The 23,779-nt window shown below is 44.1% G+C and overlaps 1 protein-coding gene across 4 annotated transcripts in view; it reads left to right on the top strand.

Moving 5' to 3' along the window:
• Positions 1-6,124: 6,124 nt before the first annotated feature.
• Positions 6,125-23,779, top strand: part of ST18 (ST18 C2H2C-type zinc finger transcription factor) — a 67,617-nt gene continuing 49,962 nt past the window's right edge. The window contains exons 1-6 of one of the 4 annotated variants that reach the window (XM_047073719.1): positions 6,132-6,324; positions 14,329-14,710; positions 14,798-15,120; positions 19,665-19,799; positions 21,575-21,665; positions 22,927-23,031. In XM_047073719.1, the coding sequence (XP_046929675.1) occupies positions 6,144-6,324; positions 14,329-14,710; positions 14,798-15,120; positions 19,665-19,799; positions 21,575-21,665; positions 22,927-23,031 (1,217 nt within the window). In that variant the 5' untranslated portion in view covers positions 6,132-6,143. Of the gene's footprint in view, positions 6,325-14,328; positions 15,121-19,664; positions 19,800-21,574; positions 21,666-22,926; positions 23,032-23,779 lie in introns of all 4 variants that reach the window. The other 3 variants (XM_047073718.1, XM_047073720.1, XM_047073721.1) reach the window with 3 other exon arrangements.

Raw genomic sequence — 23,779 nt, 5'->3', positions numbered from 1 at the left:
GGTGTCATTGCACAAGACAAAGGCCTTCAAATTTCATCCTAACTTTCATAACTGCATTCACATGCCTTTTCCTCAGACCTTCTTGTCCCTGATTTTCCAGCTAAACCATTCATCTCTGTCCCTGCCTGACTAACTAAACTATTCGCTTTGCCTATGGGCACCTATATTTCCTTTCCTTGGCAACTTTTCTCTTCATGCAAAGTGGAGGGCCAGCTGCATCCCTGCCCTGACCTGTAGCTCTGCCCACTGGGAAGTTTCTTCTCTCTGTCCTTTCAGAGCCACCCTTACATGGTGACCTGCGGCCTGTTTTCCAGTTGCCCTCAGATGCTGAGCCAACTCATTTATAAATCAAGTTCATCCTTTTTCTCCCTTTGTGTCTGATATTCAAGACCCCTATATGTGGCTTATCTGTGGCTGTTGATGGTGAGGTACTGCCACCATAGTGGTGGATGTTATGGAATCTGATCGCTGATCTTGCTTGTTTCCTCTAGACTTGCCTCAGCCTAATGGTGGGCCTTCCATGACTTCTATGTCTGCTTGCCATCATGACTTGGTAGATCTAACAGAAACTAGTTGACGATGGCCATCTCTGGCTTCAAGTTCAGGGATTCTATCTCTGCCAGTGCTGTTTTTTGAGAATTTCTAATTCTTTGCTGCAATGTTGTGGCCCTCCTCCAGAGACCTGTGGATCTATGTTGTGATTCTTCCATTAGGTTGTGATTTTCATATTTATTTGCAAGAAATCTTTATAGATTCTGTATGTAAAGTTTTTTTTTTTTTTAAGTAAAGATGAATTGCAAATACCTTCTCCCATTCAATGGATTGCTTTTTCTACTCTCTTCTTAGTCTTTTAAATCCATAATTCTTCTGGGATTGTTTGTTGTATATGATATAACATAGAAGTCAAGACATTTTTTTTCAGATAGATATCGAATTGACTCAGTGCCATTCACTGAGGAAACAACCCTTTTCTCAACAATACCTTTGTCAAAAATTGACCACATATGTGTGAACCTATTTCTGAACCCAGTGGATAGAATATCTGTTGTGTTACATTGGTCTATTTGTTTATGCTTGCACCACAACACCCTATGTCAAGTACTAGAGATTTATGATAAATTTTGACATTTAAAACTGTAAGTCTTTCAACTTTGTTGCTTTCTTCAAGATGGTGTATGTTGTTCTTAGTTCTTTGCATTTTCATAGAAATTTTACAATTAACTTGTTAATTTCTATTTTTTAAGTTTATTTATTTATTTAGAGAGATAACAATTGTGAGCAGGGGAGGGGCAGAGAGAGAGGGAGAGAGAATCCTAAGCAGGCTCCGTCCTGTGAACGCAGAGCTCCATGCGGGGCTCCATCTCACAAACCATGACATCATGACCTGAGCCGTGACCAAGAGTTGGATGTTTAACCCACTGGGCCACTCAGGTGCCCCTTAACTTGTTACTTTCTAAAAAAAAAAAAAATTACTCTTGGGACTTTGAGATTTCATTGAATCTAATAGATAAATTTGGGGAGAATTGAAATCTTCCAACACTGAGTTTTTAATTCCATGCACATCTTCTATTTCTCTGTTTAGTTCTTTAGTTTTCTTTAAATGTTGTTTTGTGTAAGTTTTATGCATCTTTTTTTAGATTTATCCCTAAGTATTTTATATTTCTATGCATTATAAATGGTTTTATTTTTTAACTTTTTTTCTAATTAATTTTTTTTTTTATTTGAGGGAGAGGTAGACAGTGGGGGAGAAGGGAAGAGGGAGAAAGAATCTTAAGCAGGCTACACGCTCAGCACAGAGCCTGATGTGGGGCTTGATCCCACGACCCTGGATCATGACCTGAGCTGAGACACTCAACCAACTGAGCCCCCAGACCCCCCCTCTAATTTTTTATTGATGGTTTATAGAAGCTCAAATAATTTGTAATGACTTCATTAAATTTGCTTTCTTATTTTGATATTTTATCTGTAGATTCATTTGGATTTTCCTTAAATAAAAGGATGTCTCTGAAAATAATAATTTAATTTTTTTTTCTTTTTCAATCATCATACTGTTGTTTTTTTTCTGAATCATCCTTAATTCAAATTTCTACTCCTTGGTTCCTTTCCACAAGTCTGTGGTGTTCTTCCTAGTTAAAAGAAATCCACAGGAATACCTATTATGAATATTCCATAGAAATGGAACCTATAAATAATTTCCATAGGCTCAGGGATTCATAACTTTCATTGATTTTTGTATTTTATTTTTTGAGGGGAGTGCACTCAGAATAGATCTATTGCTGAACCTGCATTTTTTAATTTGTTACATGTCTTCTTGTAACTTGCATTGAGAATTTATGACTGGAAAATAAGCTGGAAAACTGTAGAACCCACTGTTTATTGGACAGATTTTAGGAATTCACAGTTTTATAATTTGTTGTACTCTTCTTTGAAATCTGAAAGATCAATGGATGTGACTTCTAAACATACTTCCAGCCCTGAGTCTATCATTAAAGTTATCTAATTGTTGTTTTTCTCATTGTTTTGAATGAAATTTCAGCCATATGTTGTCATCAAAGGGAATGCCATTTCAAATTAGACTCTGAGTTTCTAAATGGAAGCATTTCTCAAATATGTAACCAAAAATTTCTCCCAAGTAAACATACAGATCTTTTAAAGATATTTTAATAAAGTCAAAACCACAGATATGAAAATGTGGTGTTGAAAGGTATTTGGTGCATTGATAAAGTTCCCTCGAGGACTGTGGATGTTTAAAGCAACAGTTTGATTGAATAGAACAATAAATGCAGGGCTGAGTGTATTTTTTCTCTTTCTTTCTCATCTACTAGAAAAATATAGATAATAGAGCTCATTTATTTCCTTAACATTTCAGAGCTCCGCAGATGGGAAAACACAACCCAGTGGAAATTATTTCTGGCAACCTTGAGAAGATATGTTAGCATTTTGTGGCATTTCTTTCAGTGACATGTAAAGCATGGCTTTCCCTCATTGCAGTGTCACAGTGAAGTGTCACAATAAAGCCAAAATAGTGTGCCCTCAGGGAAAACTAGGGAAAGGGACCATTTTCCATGCACACACAAAGGGTAATATTTGTTATAAAGCCTTTCATTTTAGCTCCAAATGCTGCCTGGGCCATGGCTACTTTGCAATGGAGAAATGCACAGAATGTGAGATTTAAAGCAAATGTTATGTATAAATCTCGTGTAATTTATGTAAATATAAATAATATGTAAAAAATTAGAATGCATTTACGGACATACAAGCATGCATAAATCTATGCAGTATGCTAGGGAGAGGGTTTGTGATGTCGCATTGTGACAGCATCAGTCTCATGTTGATGGGGTTCAAGGAGCACTGAGCCGGGAGTCAGAACAGTCCTATCTTAACCTATTTTAGTCAGTAACAGCACAGATGTTATCTTCTCTATCCACCACATGTGATATAGAAATTATTATCCCTATTCGAGGGATAAGGGATTTGATGTTCCAAAAAGTACAATTATTTTTTCCGGGTTACACAGATAATATTCTTTGAGGAACTTCCTACACACTATCAAACACAATCATTTATTTTAAGCTAAATTTGTACTTTCAGTAAAACCTTACATAGCCCCTTCATCCTTGCACAGTTAGTATTTGGACCTAAACACTGAACTTGAGTTTTATTACCATTAAATGTCATCTCATTAGGTTCACCCTACAACCCCAGACTATGGACACTTTGGGGATCTTAATTACATTTTGCAACATGATTTTCATTGCTGCAACTCAGTACTATCTCCAGATCTGACGAGCGTCCTACATACCTACACCTAAATCATTGGGCAAAGCCCTGTGATAGCTTCCTTCCAGATAGATACGTGGCTGGTTGACTCAGGTATAACTTCACCCAGTTGCCAAATGCATATGGAAATTAGCAACTTCATTGTTTTAATCTGGCAACACATAGGAGAAAACATGAGCTTTGGGGTCCAGCAGCCTGGGATTCAAATATCAGCCACACCATTGACCAGATACGTGATTTTGAGAACGATACTTGTCTTTATAAGTCAATTTGGATAACAGTGTTAATGACACAAAGTTTGTAAGGATTGTCCAAGTAATAGATGGTCAGCCTCATTCGTCAACCATCAAAGCAAGAAATGACAGTGTCCTCATCAACCAGTTAGTAAACCAGCCCTGCCACCCAGGTCTTACTGATCAGTGTTTCCTGCCACTGACAAATCTTTGTTTTGATAAACTTTCTTGGCCTTTTCCCTGGCACAGATGGTATGCTTAAAGTGGTTTTTAGAATCCGCTTTCTTTCCCTGCTTTGATACCTGAATGACATTTGCCAGGAGCCTCTCTCATTTTCTATGCATCTTCCTGGTTTGAGATAATAGTTTAGTGGTCTGGTATGTTTTCTGAGCATCTTTAATGGAAGTTCACTGGACTCAGGACACTTTAACTCATTTGGGGAAGTTCTTGAACTCTCCTCACATACCTAGGAAATGTACCCATTTTGATAAATTTCTCTGTCCCCCTTCCTTCCCAGGTCAGTCTCCTTGACGAAGAAAACTCGTGGAAGGCTAGTTCTGCTTCTTTTTGCACATTCCCATTACCTCCCCACGTTGTAGACTTTTCCTCGATAAACCAGCAGATTTTAGGCCGTGTAGGTTTCCACTTTCTGCAGTCTCCATATGAATGCTATATATCCACCACCATATAAAGGCAGGTTTTAGCTACTGTAGTCATCTGATTATATTCTCTCTTGTTCCATCTTCTGTACAGGGTCGCTTTAAATTTGGGCTCATCGGAGAGATTTTGCAAAGGGAAATTAGTTTATTTGGGAAGGTCACTGTTCTCTTCTGGAGGATAATTCCCAATTATCCGCTTTTTAATCTTTTTTTTTTTTTTTGAAAGATTTCTAACCCTCTCAGATTATCTCTCTTTCTATATTCCTTTTTTCCTGGAAGGAATAGCCTTTTTTACTTCCCTCTGAAGTTTTTTAGATCTACCGTTCTAAGTTCAAGAATTCACGTACAGCTGTAATCACATAATTTTTGTGAACGGGGCCACTGTCTTTGCATTGATGTTCCTAAGAGAACAATTTAAGTCCTTTATCTACTTGATAATATTACTGAGTATTCAGTAATTTTTTCGTGATGGAGTAAGTAATATCTTATTGCTCTAAGATTCTCTGTTCTGGATCTTTGCTTCTAAAGCTTTGTGCTTTTCTTCAAAGAGCATTTAATAAATATCTCTCACAGACTCACTGTGGGCTAAACCCTCTGGTCTTCCTGGATCTTGCCAAGAGAATGTTTGTCTTAACTTCAGCACATAGAGTGATCTGCATTAATTCTGAGTGAGCTATAGGTAGGAAATCTGTTTTGAAAGGGCCGCCCTCAGGAGCATTTCCAAATAAAATCATACGAGGACAAGAATAGGGATAAACTGTTGTCCATTTTTGTGAAATCCAATCTTACGTCTCCTCCTTTTATTTGTTTGTTCTGTGTGCCAAATGGGTGAGAATCAAAAGGCAGAATGCCACGTAGCATCTTTCCACCTTTTTTTATTTTTTTATTTTTTTATTTGTGACTGGAGATGGGCTGACAGAGTGTTCCTAGCTTACCCCTCCCTTTATGCTTTTTCCTTTCAGGTCAAAGCTCAGGATGTGGCATCTCAAGTTTGATGCACAACTGTGGGAGAGATAAGCAGTTTGGGTAGCAAACAACTATTCGAAAAACCTTGTGGTTTATCCATACTGGACACGTTTTGTGTGTGTGTGTGTCTGGTGGTATATTTTTCACATTAGCTGTTTCTTAGGATTAGCAAACCAGTACAAATCTTGTTTCATCCCTCCCTGGGTATTTAATGTAGTGCCAAGCAAAGCACAGATTAACATATGCTTACTCAGGATTAAGGATGATTTTTTTTTTTTTAAAAAAAACTCTTCTGATAGGCAGTAAAATAGAATCCACACAGTTCAATAGAGTCAACGGATGGGCTGTTTTCATTAGTGCCAACAACTAACCCTAAACCTTTGGTCCCAGGTGTCCACAGGCTTTGGGTTGCACTTCATGGAAATCAGATGGCAAGTAGCAGTAAAGTCTTTTCTCCATGTTCTTAATTTGCCTCAATCACTACAGTGCTGCGTACGATTGTTCCATGGCGAAGAAGAGGAGAGCAGCAGAGCAGGCTTTGGGCGTCCCAGTCAACAAGAGAAAATCCCTGCTAATGAAGCCCCGACACTACAGCCCGAACGTGGACTGCAGAGAAGAATGTGACGACAGGACCGAGGCGGAGGAGGAAGATGGCCTCCCGGAAGCCAGCGATCACACCGCCTCAGGTAGCGAGCAGGGGTGGCCCAAACTTTGTCTACTCCCTGGCACCAAAGACCCAGTCTTCACTTGTGTAGAACATAGTCTGTGTGGCTGTGAAGGCAGATCCCCGTTTGGAAGCAAAAGCAAACCTTGCTTTCACTCAGCGTCCATTTACTGAGAGCCGATGTTTTTCAGTCGGTAACTGTGGAGAGTCTAAATACAAGCCACGGAGAGTCCTTGCCCCGAGTCCATTTTCAAAAGTATGGAATTGGACTGTGCCTCTTTCTGAAGAAAATAAAAGATACTAAGCCTTAAAGAGAACCTCGACTTCCTAATAGGACGGATGTCTATCCCTGAAAGAACCCTTAAAAATAAAAGGGCAGACATATTTAAGCTTAAGGTATCTAAGATAGGACATATAGAAATAAAGCATTTACTTATTTTGTTTTATAAACATGCAGAGTATTATTTAGCAACTACCCCCCCCCCAAATATATTTGGTAATAACACAGACTAATTCCGGTGGCCTGTGACCTTAATATTTTTACCATTCTAAAAATAAGTACTTACAGCAATGGACTTAGCAGAAGGGACCTAAAGTTGGCTGTCCAGGGTCTCCTTCAGTGGGAAAATGATACATTATAGAAAATGTATCACTGTGCGCATTAGTTCAGAAATAAATAATTTTCATTTATCTTTAGGCATGCATTATATTTCCTGAATTTGACTCTTCACTCACTCATGACATGCTGTTTGCATCCTAAGTGATATGTAGTTACTATTTTGAAGTTTTGGGATGTGCTTCTCCCCAGTTCACAGTTGCTTCTATTCGGCCCATGGCACTCACAGCACCTCCAGGAGTTGGACCACCACCAACCACTTTATGCATGAGGCTGAAATCGAAGGACACATAACATATCTCAAAAATCTATGAAAAAAAATAAATGGAAGTCTAAAGCTTGACTGGTTAGAAAATGAAATGAGGGGTACATCTATTCTACGAAATACGTCTTTTCCGAATGTGACTTTTTAAGGAATCAAAATGCACTCAATAAGATGTTATTTGAAAAGAAGTATGTATTATACAAGCCAAAGGCAGTGAGTTCTTAGATCATAAATATCTGTTATTGAAAGAATCATAGTAATAGCGATAGGTATTACTAGAAAAGATGTAAAAGCGTACTGACTGAATGAACACTAATGTCAGGTCACAACCATCAGATCTTCGGTAATTTGGGCTTGTGAGTAGTTTGAGATTTTGCAGTTAAAACAAAGTTGTATTCTGATTTGACAGTGTTTAAGTATATGTCCTGGCTTTTCTGTAGTCAGCATATGGCTTACAGCCTCATCGGTCATCTGTAAATTACAATCATCCTTGACTCTTTGTTTCCTTGAGCTGGTCAGTTTTTTGTTGATTTGTGAAAATTGCGGGGTGAATCCGGTATTAGGCAAGGTCCTTGAATCGATGTGGTTAGACTTGAGGCATAATTCATCTAGTTGACATTAATTCACCGAGTATTTTTTTAAATGGGCATCTTTTACACCAACCCATTCTTGTAAGTACCATGAGGACAGGACTGTTCTGCCCACTGACTTCCTGCCTTTCACGTTAGTCACGTGATCATCATAGATGCGTAATACCAACCAAGAAGGTGTACTGTCAGAATGTTCTCAGTGAAACATTCAGTTACAAGCATTGATGGACATCTATTTGCAGGTTCCCAAATGTTACCTATTTTTATATTTAGCACTCGAAGCATTACTAGTAATGAATATGCTGAAATTATAGTGGTGGTAGCCATTATTTTTGCATTCTTAATATATTCCAGGCACATAAATTACATCACTTAATCTACCCAACAATGACATGAGGTACGCATGATTATGGTCATGATTTTACAGATGAGATCACTGAAGACCAAAGAGATTTAATGCTTAAGGTAATGCAACTCATAGGTGTTGAAAAGAAGATAATTAGGACACAACTGAAGGATAAGCAAAATAATTATTTCCCAGCTAACCATGCTCCATAATCCAATTCTCCCATGCTCTGACTACCTCCAGAAAGTAGACAGGGCAGCATTTTACAACATCAAATCACAAAGTCACATTTCCAGAAATGACAGGTCACAGATGCTCCTATCCTGGCTGAAAGAGCAAAACTCTCTGTTGGCTTCAGTCTATGAGCCCGTCACCCCCTCTCGCCAGAAGGAAAGAGAGCTGAGTTAGGGCGCAAGTCAACATCGGGGCTTTCCACCTGTCCTCTCCTTTACTCCGGGTACCCTAAGGTCTTTACCTGTCCAGGGGTGTGCCCAATTGTGTCTTCAGCAGGCAGTTCAGACGACAGAGAGAGGGAGCAGGGCTCAGGAAGGCTAAGGTCCTAAGCTTGAATTCATTTAATGGCACAACTGCATCTCCTACCCTCAACTGGCTATCTCTCAAAGAGCTGCAGGTGGACATTAGTGGTGATAGAAGAGATTGTGGAAAACCCATACAGATGCAGTTTCTTCACTGGGGCAAAGGGAAGACAAGTTTGCAAAGTACTACCAGGAGGTAGGTAGGGCAAGCGCGTGCTTCCCCAGTGCAGACGAGGAAAGGAAGGTCACCTGGAAGTGACATTAGCCAAATGTGTGGAGTCCCTCCTCAGTTTTTTTTTATTTAATTTTTTAATGTTTATTTATTCTTGAGAGATAGAGCACAAGCAGGGGAGAGGCAGAGAGAAAGGGAGACACAGAATGGGAAGCAGGCTCCAGGCTCTGAGCTGTCAGCACAGAGCCCGACGCAGGACTCGAACCCCCGGATTGCGAGATCATAACCTGAGCTGAAGTCTGACGCGTAACCGACTGAGCCACCCAGGCGCCCCCCTCTCCTCAGTTTCTAAGCACGCACTGGTGACTCAGGGAAATCTGTCACAACTGTAAGAGCTCTAGGGGCTGGGATGATCGTTTTAACACATCTTACCTCTCAAAAAATTGCAAATAATGAATAAACCACCCCGATTTTAGAACTTTGAAGGATAAATTCATTTTTCTAGGGCTTTTGTTCCCAGCAGAATTTACATATGCAAGAGACCTGGAAAACTAATTTGTCTATAGAAGCAACGTTGATAGTTCCAGAAACAGAACTAAAATCCAATTATAATAAAATCCACTTATATTAAAGGAGTCAAACTCCAAACTTGTGATTTTCAGATGACTTTTTAAAATTGTTTTGATGTAGAACAGCGGACACGTAATGTGAGAATCTATTAACATAGACTTTCTAGGATGACCAGACATCTCAGAGTAGAGACTTTGATTTAAAGCAAATAAACAAATGTGAACTTTTACATATTGGGCAAAAACGTTTATTTTTTTTTACCCCAAGTTGCAGAAGGTGTCCTCCAAGCTCCGTCCCCTCCTCCCTACTCCACACTTTGAAGTGCTCTCAGGGGGAGGGAGGGGTGTCCTAGGTAATCACCCAAGGCTCTGACCGCCCCCAGGAATGTACCCTAGGAATTTTCTGACCTGTGCTGCTGTGGTGCTGAGAAAGCCGAGGTGTGGTTCCTTGTTAATTTTTGTTGTGTGGTTGTTGTTGATTCATCTTTACATATTTTATTTATAATTTTATAATTCAGGAGCCATTCTTCCTTACTGCAAGTCAGCTGACAATCATGTTTTAGTATCTTCCTATAAATTCACTCTTGAAAGCATCCAAACTTGGGAACACTTGGCTATTAGTAGGCTGAACAGTTTCTCCTAAGGGTCGCTGTGTTTTGCAAGCATCCCCCGTGGCGTATGCACTTCCTGGGCTGTGGGATGTGTTGCAGAGGGATGGGCATGGAGTTGGGAAGCATGTGGCTCTGGGTCTGGATCTGAAAGCCCCCAAACCACACCCCTGCCGCCACTGGTTAGCCGTGTAATCTTGAGCAAGTCCGTAGCTCCTGAGAAATAGTTTCCCTTCTGCAAAATGGAATAGACCTTTCTCGTCCTTGTTGTAAAGATTAAATGCAATGAAGCACCGAACACCATGCCAGGAACATCAGTTTATTGTCCTAGGATGTCATTGGATCATGCTCATTTACAAGAACAGGACTCAGAACGCAGAAAGGCGCTGCCGGGCCAGCAGTCTGGCCCCAGTCTCTGGACCTCAAACGTATAGCGGTTTTCCATCCGCATTGTGCATTGTGCATTGAAACTCCAGTTTCTTTTTTTTTTAATTTTTTAAAAATATTTTTATTATTTTTGAGATAGAGAGACAGGGCATGAGCAGGGGAGGGGCAGAGAGAGAGGGGCACAGAATCCAAAGCAGGCTCCAGGCTCTGAGCCATCAGCACGGAGCCCAACGCAGGGCTCGAACTCACGAACCGTGAGATCATGACCTGGGCCGAAGTCGGACGCTTAACCGACTGAGCCACCCAGGAGCCCCTTGAAATCCAGTTTCTGAAGACAGTTGGTGGGAAGTTCCATAGTACGTGTGGTGTCGGTGAGGAACTGGCTGAGTTCCCTTCACACTGGACCGTGTGCCCTTTCTCAGACGTCGGATTCACTACTTATTATCTTTTTTAAATTGTTGTTTAAAGTTTATTTATTTTGAGAGAGATGGAGCACATGTGGGGGAGGAACAGAGAGAGAGGGAGAGAGAGAGAGAGAGGGAGAGAGAGAGAATCCCAAGCAGGCTCCGCAGTGCAGAGCCCAATGTGTGACTCGAACTTAGGATCTGTGAGATCATGACCCAAGTTGAAATCCAGAGTCGGTGACTTGACCAACTGAGCCACCCAGGTGCCCAGATTGACCACTTATCCTAAACAAAAACCAGGGGCACCTGGGTGGCTCAGTCAGTTGAGCGGCCGACTTCAGCTCAGGTCATGATCTCGCAGTTCGTGGGTTCGAGCCCCATGTTGGGCTCTGTGCTGACAGCTCAGAGCCTGGAGAGGGCTTCGGATTCTGTGTCTCCCTCTCTCTCTGCCCCTGCCCCCTTTCAAAAGTAAATAAACAAAAACCGGGCCCCACCTCATTTAGGTGGAGGGGTCCACGTATCCTCTGCCGTGACTGTCTCCTGAAGTTGTATCTGGGGGAAGGGAGAAGAGAGCCACCGTTTACGAGCACCTGTTGTGTGGCACCCTCTTTGCATGCACTCCCGTGGGACCTCCGCAGCGGGCCTCACTGTGCGCATGAGGACACAGGCTTCGGAAAGGTGCAGGATGCCTTCGGGGTCTGCGCACACGTGAGCACGCGAGCCCACAGTCAAAACCAGGTCAGCTGTTTTTAATGGCAAAGGCACAAGATAAATCACCAGTGGCCCGGTGAAAATAAAAACACACTAACCTAAAAAGGTAGGCAGCCCATTACAAAGCTAAGAGAAGTGAGCAGCCCACCACAGATCTATCAGGCTCAAAAGCTGACTCAACTTCGTTTTGTTTTTGTCTTTTTGTTTTTTCCCTTGTAACAACAGAGAAAGCCAGAGAGGGGTGGGTCCGTGGAAAGTTGGTTTGCAGATTTGCGAACGTCCCCGGAAACCATCGCGTGCCACGCACGTAGGCACCTCTATCGGCAGGACTCCTCTCTTTCTGAAGAATAATTAATAAATATTTTCTTTTAGCATGTAACAAACAGTTGAACCAAACAATTATGTAAACTGGAAATGACCCAAAATGCTAGCAGTTAGCAGCGGCACAGTGAAACGCATTGTCGTGCACATGTGCGTTTTTGTCGCTCCCGCCTCTCTGGTGATCTGCACTTAATAGGAATATTTTAAACTATGTAGCTAAGCAACAGAGGTAATTGTTGCTTTCTAGAGCTTTTGTTAGCACTCTCACACAGCCCAAATATGCATAATTAGGTATAATGTCTATAAATCATTATTGTACACATGTGGGTAGTTAAGTGGAGTGAGAGAATAGTTCAATGAATTGAGCATATTCACTGAAAATGCTTTTTATTTGTTTTCTGTAGTTCATAATACTTTAAAATTATCATAACCCTTTACACTTTCTCCTAATAGCCAACCGTGACATTGAGAAAAACTTCATTTGCATTTTAGACTATGTTTAATATATTATTTAAACTTGGAATTCCTCTGATATGAATTCAGGAGAGAATAGACCGTCCTATCAAATATTATGTGCTTGTTTTTCCAGCCTCTTTTCTAGGAAGTAAAATGTTAAATTTTTCAGTTTATGTTGAATAGATCCCCACAAAAGGCTGCACCCTATAATCAGCATTATTTAAAGGGGCTAGTGTTGTGACTAAATTCTTCCCTGCATCCAAAAATGCTTTTAGTTACTATGGCAATATTTACTTGATCCTGGCAGTCCAGTGTTGATTTAGGGAGATAATTACCAGAAAGGAAGATGATGGAGATGTATTTTTGAGTGTCCTTGTCAGAGACAATGTTTATAAAAAATTAAATGAGACCAAAAAAGGCACATTGTCTTGGGCGCAGACACTCTCTCCTGCAGCCATCACACAGGATGGCTGCCCTTTTCTTCCCTCCAAAGATGTTTATTAACACAGAATGCACTTCACTTGGTGTCTTTCACAGTCTTTAAGGGGGCTTATTATTTTGCGTTTTCCATCCCCCACTCTGCCTTTAGAGACACAGAGAGGGCCCTGCTTCCTCTCCTTTTTTTTTTTTTTTTTGTCTTAGTGAATATTAGGGGACCACTGCTGGGCTGTCAGGTGCATTTCACAGCCGGGGCTGGGTTACTGGGGAATCTGCATCTCTGCACCCTGAACGGGTGCGTTTGCCCTGGGACCAGCTTGGGTAGGCTGACTGTCGTTATGCATATACATGCACACACACATACAGCTAAACACATACACACATACATGCGACTATACACGCACACACTGTCCCTGCAGCTGGGCCACTGCCAAGAGTGAAGGGGGGACACTAACAACTGGACTAGGACCACAGAGATCCGGTGGACTGTTCTGGATGGAGTGGCACGTGGAGGCCTGTTCTTAGTCACAGGGCTCTTGACGGTCAAGACTCCAGTTGACCCTCTACTGAAAATGATGAGTTCATGTGCCACATACTGCGGCCACTCACCTCTGGTCTCATTGCCTTCTTACACAAATGTGTGCAAATACCAGGCCGGAAAATGTGTTACTAGTTAAGATACACGATCATGCTAATTCTCCCATTTGCTTGTATTTCCCTTGGCACGGAATTTCCGCGTGACAGTTATGAAAGTGAACAGGAAGCCTTGAAAGCTTCAGAACCCTTCGTTACCATCTCTCTGTGCATGTATTTTGCATTTTAGCTAACATTCCACGAAATCTGAAAGTGTGCTTGAGAAACTGTGGAGGTAGAGAACAGAAACCAAATAAGCTTTGAAGATACATTGCCACGCCAGCAGAGAAATCTGATGAATGTTTCTGTTATAATGCATAGTACTATGCATATTTGGTTTCCTTCTGGCTGGCTGGGATTTGCAAATAAAGAGGTATAGTAAGGGCGCCTGGGTGGCTCAGTGAGTTAAGCGTCTGACTCTCGATTTTGGTTCATGTCATGATCTCATTCATGGCCGTGGGATTGAGTACAACATTTGGGCTCCGCACGGAGTGTGGAGCCTGCTTGGGATTCTCTCTCTCTCTCTCTCTCTCTCTGTCTCTCTTTCTCTCCCTCTCTCTCTCTCTGTCTCTCTCTCTCTCCCTCTGCCCCTCCCCCACTCATCCACACACACTCTCTGTATGAAAAAAAAAGAAACAATAATTTCACATTCAGCACTCTGTTATTGTTAAGTATCTATTTCAGTACCCTGGAAACAATTAGCTCTTAATATGCTGAAAATTCTCCTAGCTCACTTCTTTAAATTTAATTCTCAGCCTATCAAGGTCTGTTTTGTTTTGTTTTATTTTAAGAAGATACATATTTTTCTCTTCAGTGTTTATAAAATTGATAGAGCTCACATATTCACATATTGTACTTACTCTATGTGTATATCTGTATCAATCAATCTATCATCTATTTGTGCAATTTTCTTAAAATAGTTTTTGCTTTGTTTTGTTTTGTTTTTTGTAAATATTGGCTTTCTTTTTCCATAGAAGAAACCATGATACAACCTATGGATGAGCACCTTCATTCAACTGCCCAAGAAAACTCCAATGGGAAGGAAGACAGATACGGCTGCTATCGAGAGCTCGTGGTCAAATCTTTAATGCACTTGGGGAAATTTGAAAACAATGTGTCTGTTCAGACCGTGAGTGAGAATTTAAATGGCAGTGGCCTCCAGCGTGTCCAAGCAGAGAGTGATGAAGCGGACGAGCACTTCGTGGTTCATTCTGATGACGGAAAAGAAAAAATCAATGATCCCCAGCTTCGGTTCTGCCCTTCAGATGACAGCGAGAGTAACTCTGAAAGTGCGGAGAACGGTTGGGACAGTGGCTCCAACCTCTCAGAAGAAACCAAACCGCACAGGGTCCCAAAGTATATCTTGGTGGATGATAGAAAAGACCTACTGGGAGCTCCTGAAATCAAAACCGAAGGTGACAAGTTTATCTCTTGTGAAAACACGTGTGACCCCGAAACGGAAAGGAGAGACCCACAGAACACTCGCGTGGAGCCACTAGATGGCACAGGCCAGCCCTCGTGCGCGGGGGTGGAGGAAGATGGTAACGGGAGCCTGGCAGCCATGAGAGAAGAGTCCCTTGACCTGGAGAAAGCGAAGGGGAGCTTGAGCGTGCTGGAGCAGGCGATTGCTCTGCAGGCTGAGCGAGGTTGTGTTTTCCATAACACCTACAAGGAGTTGGACAGGTTTCTCTTGGAGCACCTGGCTGGGGAAAGGAGGCTGACCAAAGTTATTGACATGGGTGGAAGACAAATCTTGAACAGTAAACGTAAGACACATTTTTTTTTTTTTTTTGCATTTCTTTTAGGAATAAAATGGCTTTAAGGGTTGGGAAAAAAAAATTAGTGAGATTTGACGACCACGTCCAGGTAGCTTTTGACAACTTGATGCAATTTAAAAAACCAATATATATTACAAAATAAACGATTTCTTTCTTTTTGTTTTTTTTTCTGCTTTGCTCTCTAGATTATTGTCAGACCAAACTGGGTCCGTTTTGCAGTGTTCTTGCACGCAAAAAAAGGACCATTGCCCCTATTTCTTTTAATATGACTGCTTCTTGAAAATAGATAGTATTCCTCATGCAGTACTTGATTGGACATGTTAGAAGTGCATTAGTACTTACTGGTTTTAAATCCTTTTATTGATCAAATCAATTCCAGAAATTTAATTTTTCTTTCCCAGCCTCTTTTTGGGGTCATCTGACTGCTTTGGAGCTTCAGGAACTGGCAAGTCAGCCAGGATGATCCTTCTTGGATGAAACTGGATGTTAATGCTGTTTTAAGCCTGTGCTTTTACCAGGGCTCTAACTCAGGGCCCCAAATATCTGGGCCAGACATGAATGAGAGGATAGATGTGCTTGGACTTTAAAATTGTCCCTCAACTTTAGGGAAAGCGTGTCCCCTGTCCCATAAAGATACTCCTCCCCCACCCCAAGTCTTGCACCAGATGGGCCTGGTGATAATTCTCAAATGGTGGTTCTCAAGGGCCTAGAAAGCTTGTTTCAAATGGGTATTTCCCAGATCCCATCAGACCTACTGCTCCAGAACGTGCATTTTTAAGCACATTTTTCAGATGATTCTTGGGTGCCCTAAAGTCTGAGAACCATAGAATTAGGGGAGGCATATCTTAGAGAAAAATCAAGCTCACGGCCCCGGGGAGCTTACAAGAAAAATGTCTTAGTTTAGATGATCTTCTTGCTGAGATCTATGCGGAAATGAATTGCATAGTTTGTCCTTTTAAGTCGGTATTAGTACTCACGTGCAATCTTGTCAGTTATTGTCTTGCAGCTCAGAGCTGAGAAAATTAAAAAAGAATAAAATAATGTCATGTAGTGAGGAGCAAGATAACAATACTAGGCAAGCATCCTGCCAGCGTCGGGAGCAGGATGGACTGTTAATGAGCAGTGCGTGTAGTTTGGACAGGACCTACTAAATACTTAGCTCTGCGCGCTCCACTGGTATGCAACTTGTTGAACTTACTTGTGCACGTGCTTGTTGTTGTTTTTTCTTCTCATGAACTACAAAATCAGGAAAAAAAAAAAAAGATACAATTGACTTCAGATTCCAAAAAGTCATTATTTGTGAGATACTACATTTCGTTCATTCTAAGATACACTGTTTTCCCATTTAACATCTCTGAAATCAGAAGGGTACGCCATAATTTAACTTCTAGTTGTTGTTGTTTTTTTCTTACTAGCACACAAAATGAGGTTGCATCTTACAATTGATGATATCTTCCAGCCCGTGACATTCAGTGTTTGGAGACACTTTAATTACTTGTGCCATAGCTTAAAATATTTGGTCATTTCTATAGAACTTAAACATTTTGTTTGTCTGTTTTCAAAAAGACAACAAGGCCACAGAATCTGTGTTTGTGAACGCGGGTCATGTAAGACTTAGGGAATCGCTCACGAGGGCTGGGTGACTCAACAGCGTAACCAGGCGTGCCTTGGTGCCATGGTCCTGCCTCGCGGTGTTAGAAGCCTGTGCAACCAGATCTAGACCAGACCCGTACGAAACAGAGACAAAGAGAGGTAAAGCTCACAACGCACGAGAACCACAGGCTTCGTCTAGAGGGTGCCTGCAGCGTCCAAGGTAGGCATTCATTTCCCTGATCCGTGTTCCAGGCGTGGGAGCCAGTGGCTTAAGAGGCGCCTCTTTGTCTGCTGTGCAGTCCACACTCCGAGGTCAGTACTCACGCCAAGGGCCATTCCAGCTCTCCACGAGACTGTCCTAACTTCCCATCCGCCTTGGGCGTGCAGCCCCGCTTGTTAAGGGAGAGAGCGCTAGCATCTTAAAATATCGTTTCACTCCAGCCTTCAGATGAGCCAGGAATCCCAAACTAATAAAAGTTGGTCTCGTTGACTAAGCATTTAGCGAGGCTGGGGGTCGCAGCGGATAGAATTTATCGGACAGCCTCAGACGCTGGCAGAGCCATAGGAACAATCACATGAGTATATCGGGCGTGAATAAGACTGTCCCAGGCAAACGGGGATGGGAGGTCACCGGGGGATGAGGTCACCCTCACGAAGATGCATCCGGCAAAGAAGATCAAAGGAAAAGAGCCAGGCCTGAGAGTCACCTGAGAGCGGGCTCCGTCTTCTTATCGTGCAAACAGGTTCTGCCCCACAGAGCGTTCCATGGCATCCGTTTCACCCAGCGGAGGAGGCTTCCAGGCAGACGCGCCTGATGGACTGTCAGCGGACCACACCTGGTCAGGTGCCAGCCCTGCCTTATCTCCCACACCCTCTCTGGCTGCCTATAGACAAGTAACGTGGCGAGGAGAGGAAACGAGAGGCGCCAGACCTTTCAATGTGGTTTAGAAATGTGGCCTCACCTGGACGGGATCCAAGGGAGGGAGGGCATCGAAACCCACACGGCTTCTCCTTTGCTCTAATTCCCTCTCGTCAGCCCTCCTCATGTCACCTGAGTCGAACCTCGAGGATTTTTGATCCTCGGTCTACAGATACGATAGGCCTGAATCGACTCCAGAGTTGGCAGCCTTGGGGGATTTACATACCCATGAAACCACAGAGCAAGTCAAAGCTCTTAACGTGCCTCTTGGTGTCTTGCAAAAGACAGAGAACATCGGACACCCTGGCATTTAAAGCCTGTGCCTCCTTAAACGTAAACGCCCACGCGAGGCCTCCCTGTCTTCGGGCTGTTCATTTCTCACTTGCAATTTCCAGCTTTCTCTCTGCCCACCGTCCTTCCCCGGCAATGCGTGCGGAACTTGAAGGGTCCTTGGCCCCTCCCGCTTTGCTGGAAGCCTGCCCCCAAATAATTGCATTACATGCAACCCGCTGTGCCCATCTGCCCAGGACCGTTAATAATCCAACAACTGGGGTGGCGTGGTATCACACAGGCACGTCTGCTCGTCGCAGCAGCCTCCCCCTCCCCGCCCCCCCCCCCCACCGGAGACGGCTGTCGCATCCCGCGACATCACTCTGCCGTCGGTGCGGCGCTTGGGGCGGGAGCATATGGGCCCCCTCCTCCAGTGCCCGCGGCCTTCGGGCGGCAGGATCTCGCAGATTATTTGCTGTGGCTCCCAGCATCAAGTGGGTTCACTTTCTGTGACCCTCGGCGTGCCGAGAGGCTGGCGAGCCAGCCTGGGCTGTGCACTAGCCCTGTCTCTGGGGCTCCCGGGCCTGCGCTGATTCTGGTTCCTCTGTCAGCACCGGGAGTGCCCGTGATTGGTCTTACCATTCCGTTCCCGAGCTACGGGGTGGCCTGGGCTCTAAACACATTTCTGTTTTCAGTTTACGTAACGTCGGAGGCACGACTACGAAAATGTCTCCAGAAGGCCTCTTCTGTGTCAGTTCCAATCCCACCGCTGTTCGTGCGAATCCTCGTTTATTGCACATATTTTATTTGTATTTGTACTCCTATCATGCTATATGTTTATTTTACACAGCCCTTTATCTAACCCACCCTCAGCACGGCTCGATTCCCGCCCTCGCCCTCTAGGCCGCAGCCCCCTGGTGGCCTGACAGGTGGTGGCGCAAGGCATCCCTGCGGTCCCCTCTTCTACCCCGATGCTCCCGGCACTGCAGACCTCTCGAGGCCTCCTCCACTCCGTACTTCCGTTCCCCCTAGAATGTTTCCTGGCCGGCCCACCTTCCTGTTGCCTCAGGTTTCAGTTCCTGCATTCAGAGTGAATTAAGTAAAAAAAGCTTCTCCTCAGCTGCTCCGTCCTGATCCAGAGTGACAAACCGTGGGGGTTTGGGGACCTTGGGCCTCGGCGGCAGTGCTGATTGGTGGGGCATGGCACCAGACGGCCTTCTTGACTCCTGCCTAACTCTGGTCAGAGCAGGCTCCGCCCCAGGTAGGACTGGAACCTTAGGGCAACGTGAGGGCAGGGGCCCACAGGGCTGAGACCAGAGCAGCCCTTCTAGACATGGTGGCTTCGCAGTTTTCTAACTTTGAATCTGGCTTTTTTGAAATTCCTTGAATACGACATCATTTGGGTTTGAATAAATTCATTCTTCTTTCTCACTTTCTTTTCTTTTCCTCCCCTGGCCGTGGGGTTCGTTTCTCATCATGAGACTCTAACTACAAGACAACTTCAGACCATCTCCGTTTGTTAACGCTCGCCTGCCCCGTGTCAGCCTTTGCTTAGGAAACCAAGAAAATTGAGAATGTTTTTCATGCTTCCACAGGTCTCAGTTGAGGGTCTGATTCAAGGCAGCGTGAGAAGAATGTTTATGATGTAAACACGGAACGAAGTGAAAATGTCACCCCACAAGGCCACTGTGTTGAATGGGAAGGGAAAGAAGGCGTGTCGAATGAATCTCTTGATTTACTTTCTCTGTAGATTCACCGAGGCCTGAAAAGAGGGAGACCAAGTGCCCCATCCCGGGGTGCGACGGCACGGGACATGTGACGGGACTCTACCCCCACCACCGCAGCCTTTCGGGGTGCCCCCACAAAGTGCGGGTTCCCCTGGAAAGTGAGTACTGCTTATCCCCAAAGCAAGTAGGCCTCTTGCCATACGCGCCTTGGCATCGGGGTGTTACCCTCTTTCTCCTCCAATGTGGACTTAGGGATGCAAATAGAAAGATTCCTCTCTGCCTCACGGTAATTTGCAAGTACCTATATTAATAGAAAACTTGAAGTAAGGGTGCCTGGGTGGCTCAGTCGGTTGAGCCTCAGACTCCAGCTCAGCTCACAATCTCACGGTTCGTGGGTTTATACCTCCCGTCACTCTGTGCTGACGGCTCAGAGCCTGGAGCCTGCTTTGGATTCTGTTTCTCTCTGTCTCTCTCTCTCTCTGCCCCTCCCTCACACTCTGTCTCTCCCCAAAATAGCTAAACATTAAAAGATTGTCTTTAAAAGAAGAACACTTGGGGCACAGTTAGGCCAATAGAGCAGGAGACAACCGACGTTGAGAAAAGAATTTGTTACCGTTCCTGAGAGAAGGGTGCGGGCCACGCCAGGCAGGGCCACGCAGGGAAGCGCAGGCGTCCTCCAGCGGTGTGGGGGTGGGGGGGAGAGGGGTTACCTGCGGCTTCTGTGGGAAGGGGCAGAGGAAGCAAGCTTAGGACTGGCTAGTTTGAACATTCTCAGTAGGCTCTGGGCTTGGGGGTTGTCCATTAGTGTCTGACACCTGGCAGGGGGAGAGTGCGAGTCTGATAAAGGAGGCGGTTTTGGGTGTGGGCTCACGATGGGTTGCTTTGCCTTCGAAAGCTATTTGAGAGGGCAGCCTCTCCGGGGCGTGCGGGGCCCCAGGTGTCCAAGCATCGGAACACAGAAAGTAAAAGGCACAGTTCATACGCTGTGTGACCGCACAGCCCTTCCTCACCCGCGGGTGTGGCTGTCTTAAGCCCACGAGCGGTCTCAGCCTCGGTGCTGCATCTGAGTGTAAGGGATGCATCCCACCCAGTGTCCACCTGGCCCCCGCTCCCTGTAGAAGCTGGTGTTGGCGGCCGTGGCTCCCCAGGGCGTCCTGCAGGAGCGGAAGGCGCTGAGCAAAAGCGAACATCGGTTGGTCTCACGAGCCACAGCCTCGCTCTGACGCTAGGAGACTGGGGACAGAAAGGGCTGCCTCCTCAGTTTCGAAGTAGCGACGTGCCACGTCCTCTCCTCTCTGAACCCACTTATTGAAACCCCTCTTGGGTCATCCAAGCCACAGTGGTGGGGATGCCTCTCCAAAGCGTCAGCTCTCTCCAAAGCACGCTTTTGCCAATCACCGAATCTGATCTGCTCAGCACGGGCCTACCAGATCAGCCCTTCACCCGCCTGCTTACCCGGTCGTTCACCCGGCCGTGCTGTTTCACCAGTAGCTGGATGGCGGTGGGGGTGGGCAGTGGGGGGCAATGGACAAGGAATCAAAAGAATACCTCTTAGAAAGTAAAGAAGACTGTATTCAGGTCACACTGTGGGGAAAAGATGGAAGGAACGATTTGACAAGGAAAAGCACATACCCGTAGAAGGAAGTTTATGAGCTTCTCAGGTTAGGGAAAATAGAAGCAGCATAGTCTCGTTTGAGCCTGGTGTTACCCACAACGTGAAGTTTAGAGAAACTAAAACTTGAACAAGCTTGCTGAATTTCATCGTTGAAGTTCTTCAAGGGCTCATTGATTTCAACCCAAACACCTGTGGGAGGGAGCGTGGTGGGTTATATAACCAAGTTCGTGTGAATGCAAAGCTGGGAGGTCAGTCCGTCAGTGGGTTATGTATTTATGGTGTATTATTCTCTTCTTTTATGTGACATTTTGTGCTTAGTTCTTGCCATGCATGAAAACGTGCTCAAGTGCCCCACCCCGGGATGCACAGGAAGAGGGCATGTGAACAGCAACCGCAACACCCACAGGAGGTAATCGTCATGAGGCGCCAACCTTTTCCCTTACAAAGAGACGTGGCAGAACCTTTCCCCCAAGAAAAGAAGGAACTAACAATGTGTTACCAAAATCGCTGCATCGCTATCAAATATGTTGCCACTTGAAACAGAGAAGTATTCTCAGCATGTGCAGAGTGAATCAAACGAAAAAACACAATTTACTTTCCTAGAAATTTTCATGTAGCAGCCAGTTATGCAAACAAAAATGTTCTATTTGAAAACTAGGGTTATGTATTCATACAGTCACACAAATAGAATGTGTTCTGTTTTGCTCTGGAATCTCACCATGGCTGTTTTTGCATTGAAAGGAGTTGCGTAGGGTTTATCTTGGACTCCAGCCGGTAAGCATTAAAAAGGCACCAAAGAGGGGCGCCCGGGTGGCTCGTTGGGTTAAGCGTCCGGCTCTTGGTTTCAGCTCAGGTCATGATCTCACGGTTCCCGAGTTCGAGTCCAGCGTCGGGCTCTGCACTGACAGTGCGGAGCCTGCTTGGGATTCTCTCTCTCCTTTTCTACCCCTCCCTGGCTGTCTCTCTCTCTCTCAAAATAAATAAATAAACTTAAAAAATAAAAAAAGGTACCAAAAGGGCTTCAATGTACTGTGGTTCTCACTATAAACCAGGATGAAGATTCCAGATGCGTTACATTGAGATAGTCACCCACTTAAAACACATATGTGCATTTACACACAAATGTATTGGGTATATGTAAATGCTTTTGTTGGAAATTCCTACTGTTTTATGTGTACTTTATACCATGTATCGATTATGTGGTCATGAGAAACCATTTGACTCGTAAGCATATGGCCAGAAAACTTCGTATTCTGTACTTTAAATTTGAACTGATTTAAAATTAAGTCCCTAACATTTTTCTGAAGATCTTAAGATAAACCATGGAATTTTCATGCTAGCTTCTATAGCTGGGCACATTCCAATTGGAGTGAGTGCGCTCTACTTAAAATGTTACGGAGTTTCAGAAGAATTTAGATTTTTCTCCCTTACACAATTTTCTGATTTTAAAACTAACTTTCTTATTCATCAGTTCTGGGATGTGATTGGGGGGTGGGGGAAATGATGACACAATAGTTTGCAAAACGCTTTTGGGATCCGTTAGGGTGGGAAGGGGGCTAATGTTAATATGACTTCACATTTAACGTATGCCAAGTACGCTCTAAGGTACATGCCAAAGCAAATTACTTCATCTTTTAACTCAGATCCTCCTTTTTTTTTTTTTTAAACAGTCTTTCTGGTTGTCCAATTGCTGCAGCCGAAAAATTGGCAATGTCCCAAGACAAAAGTCAGCTTGATTCGCCCAAAAGCGGCCAGTGTCCTGACCAGGTTCACAGGTATGACCCTCCCATGGCGTTCCTAGTAGCACGCCTAGTGGGCGTGCCGTGCTCCCACACGATGCTGCCCATGTCCCCTCGTGTGCCAGTTCCCTATGGCCTGACCTTCGTTCTCAACTACCAGGGTCTGAGAGGCTGGCCCAGTTAATCGTACTGTCACTTAAATGGGCTTAAGTGGCCAGACCCTCCAGAAGTTCACCATGAAATTGATCTGCATGTAAAGGAAACATAATGTGGGTGAATCTAAAGGAAATAAAGTAAGGACTCCTGGGTGACCCAGTTAAGCGTCAAACTCTTGATTTCTGCACAAGTCACGATCTCACAATTCATGCGATCAAGCCCCGTGTCGGGCTCTGTGCCGATAGCCCGATAGCGTAGAGCCTGCTTGGGATTCTCTCTCTCTCCCTCTGTCCCTCCCCTGCTCTGGTGCATGCGCTCTCTGGCTCTCTTTCTCTCTCCAAAATAAATAAGCTTAAAAAAAGAAATACAGTGTATAACATATATTAATCAAAATTCTCTGTCACGAAGTGCAACCCATCCCCCACTAGTTAGGTAAGCACTCCCGATGATTAACCTTTATGCCTGCAGAAAATGCCTTCATAAATCACTCATACCTACCCAAAGTACGTGATGGTGTATATTCATTCTTCTGTTCCAGCTATACATATAGTTCCTTTAAAACGAAAATTCATTCCATGAGTTGATAACTATTAATGAAACCTCTCCTATTTGCCCCAAGTACTTCATA

The sequence above is a fragment of the Lynx rufus genome, unplaced genomic scaffold (genome assembly GCF_022079265.1).
Source record: "Lynx rufus isolate CCGP_SWC_20201006 ecotype Redwood Valley unplaced genomic scaffold, mLynRuf1.p SCAF_12, whole genome shotgun sequence".
In the NCBI taxonomy this organism is placed as follows: Eukaryota; Metazoa; Chordata; class Mammalia; order Carnivora; family Felidae; genus Lynx; species Lynx rufus.
Note: the sequence above shows the minus strand (reverse complement) of the source record. Positions and strands in the feature narration are given on the sequence as shown.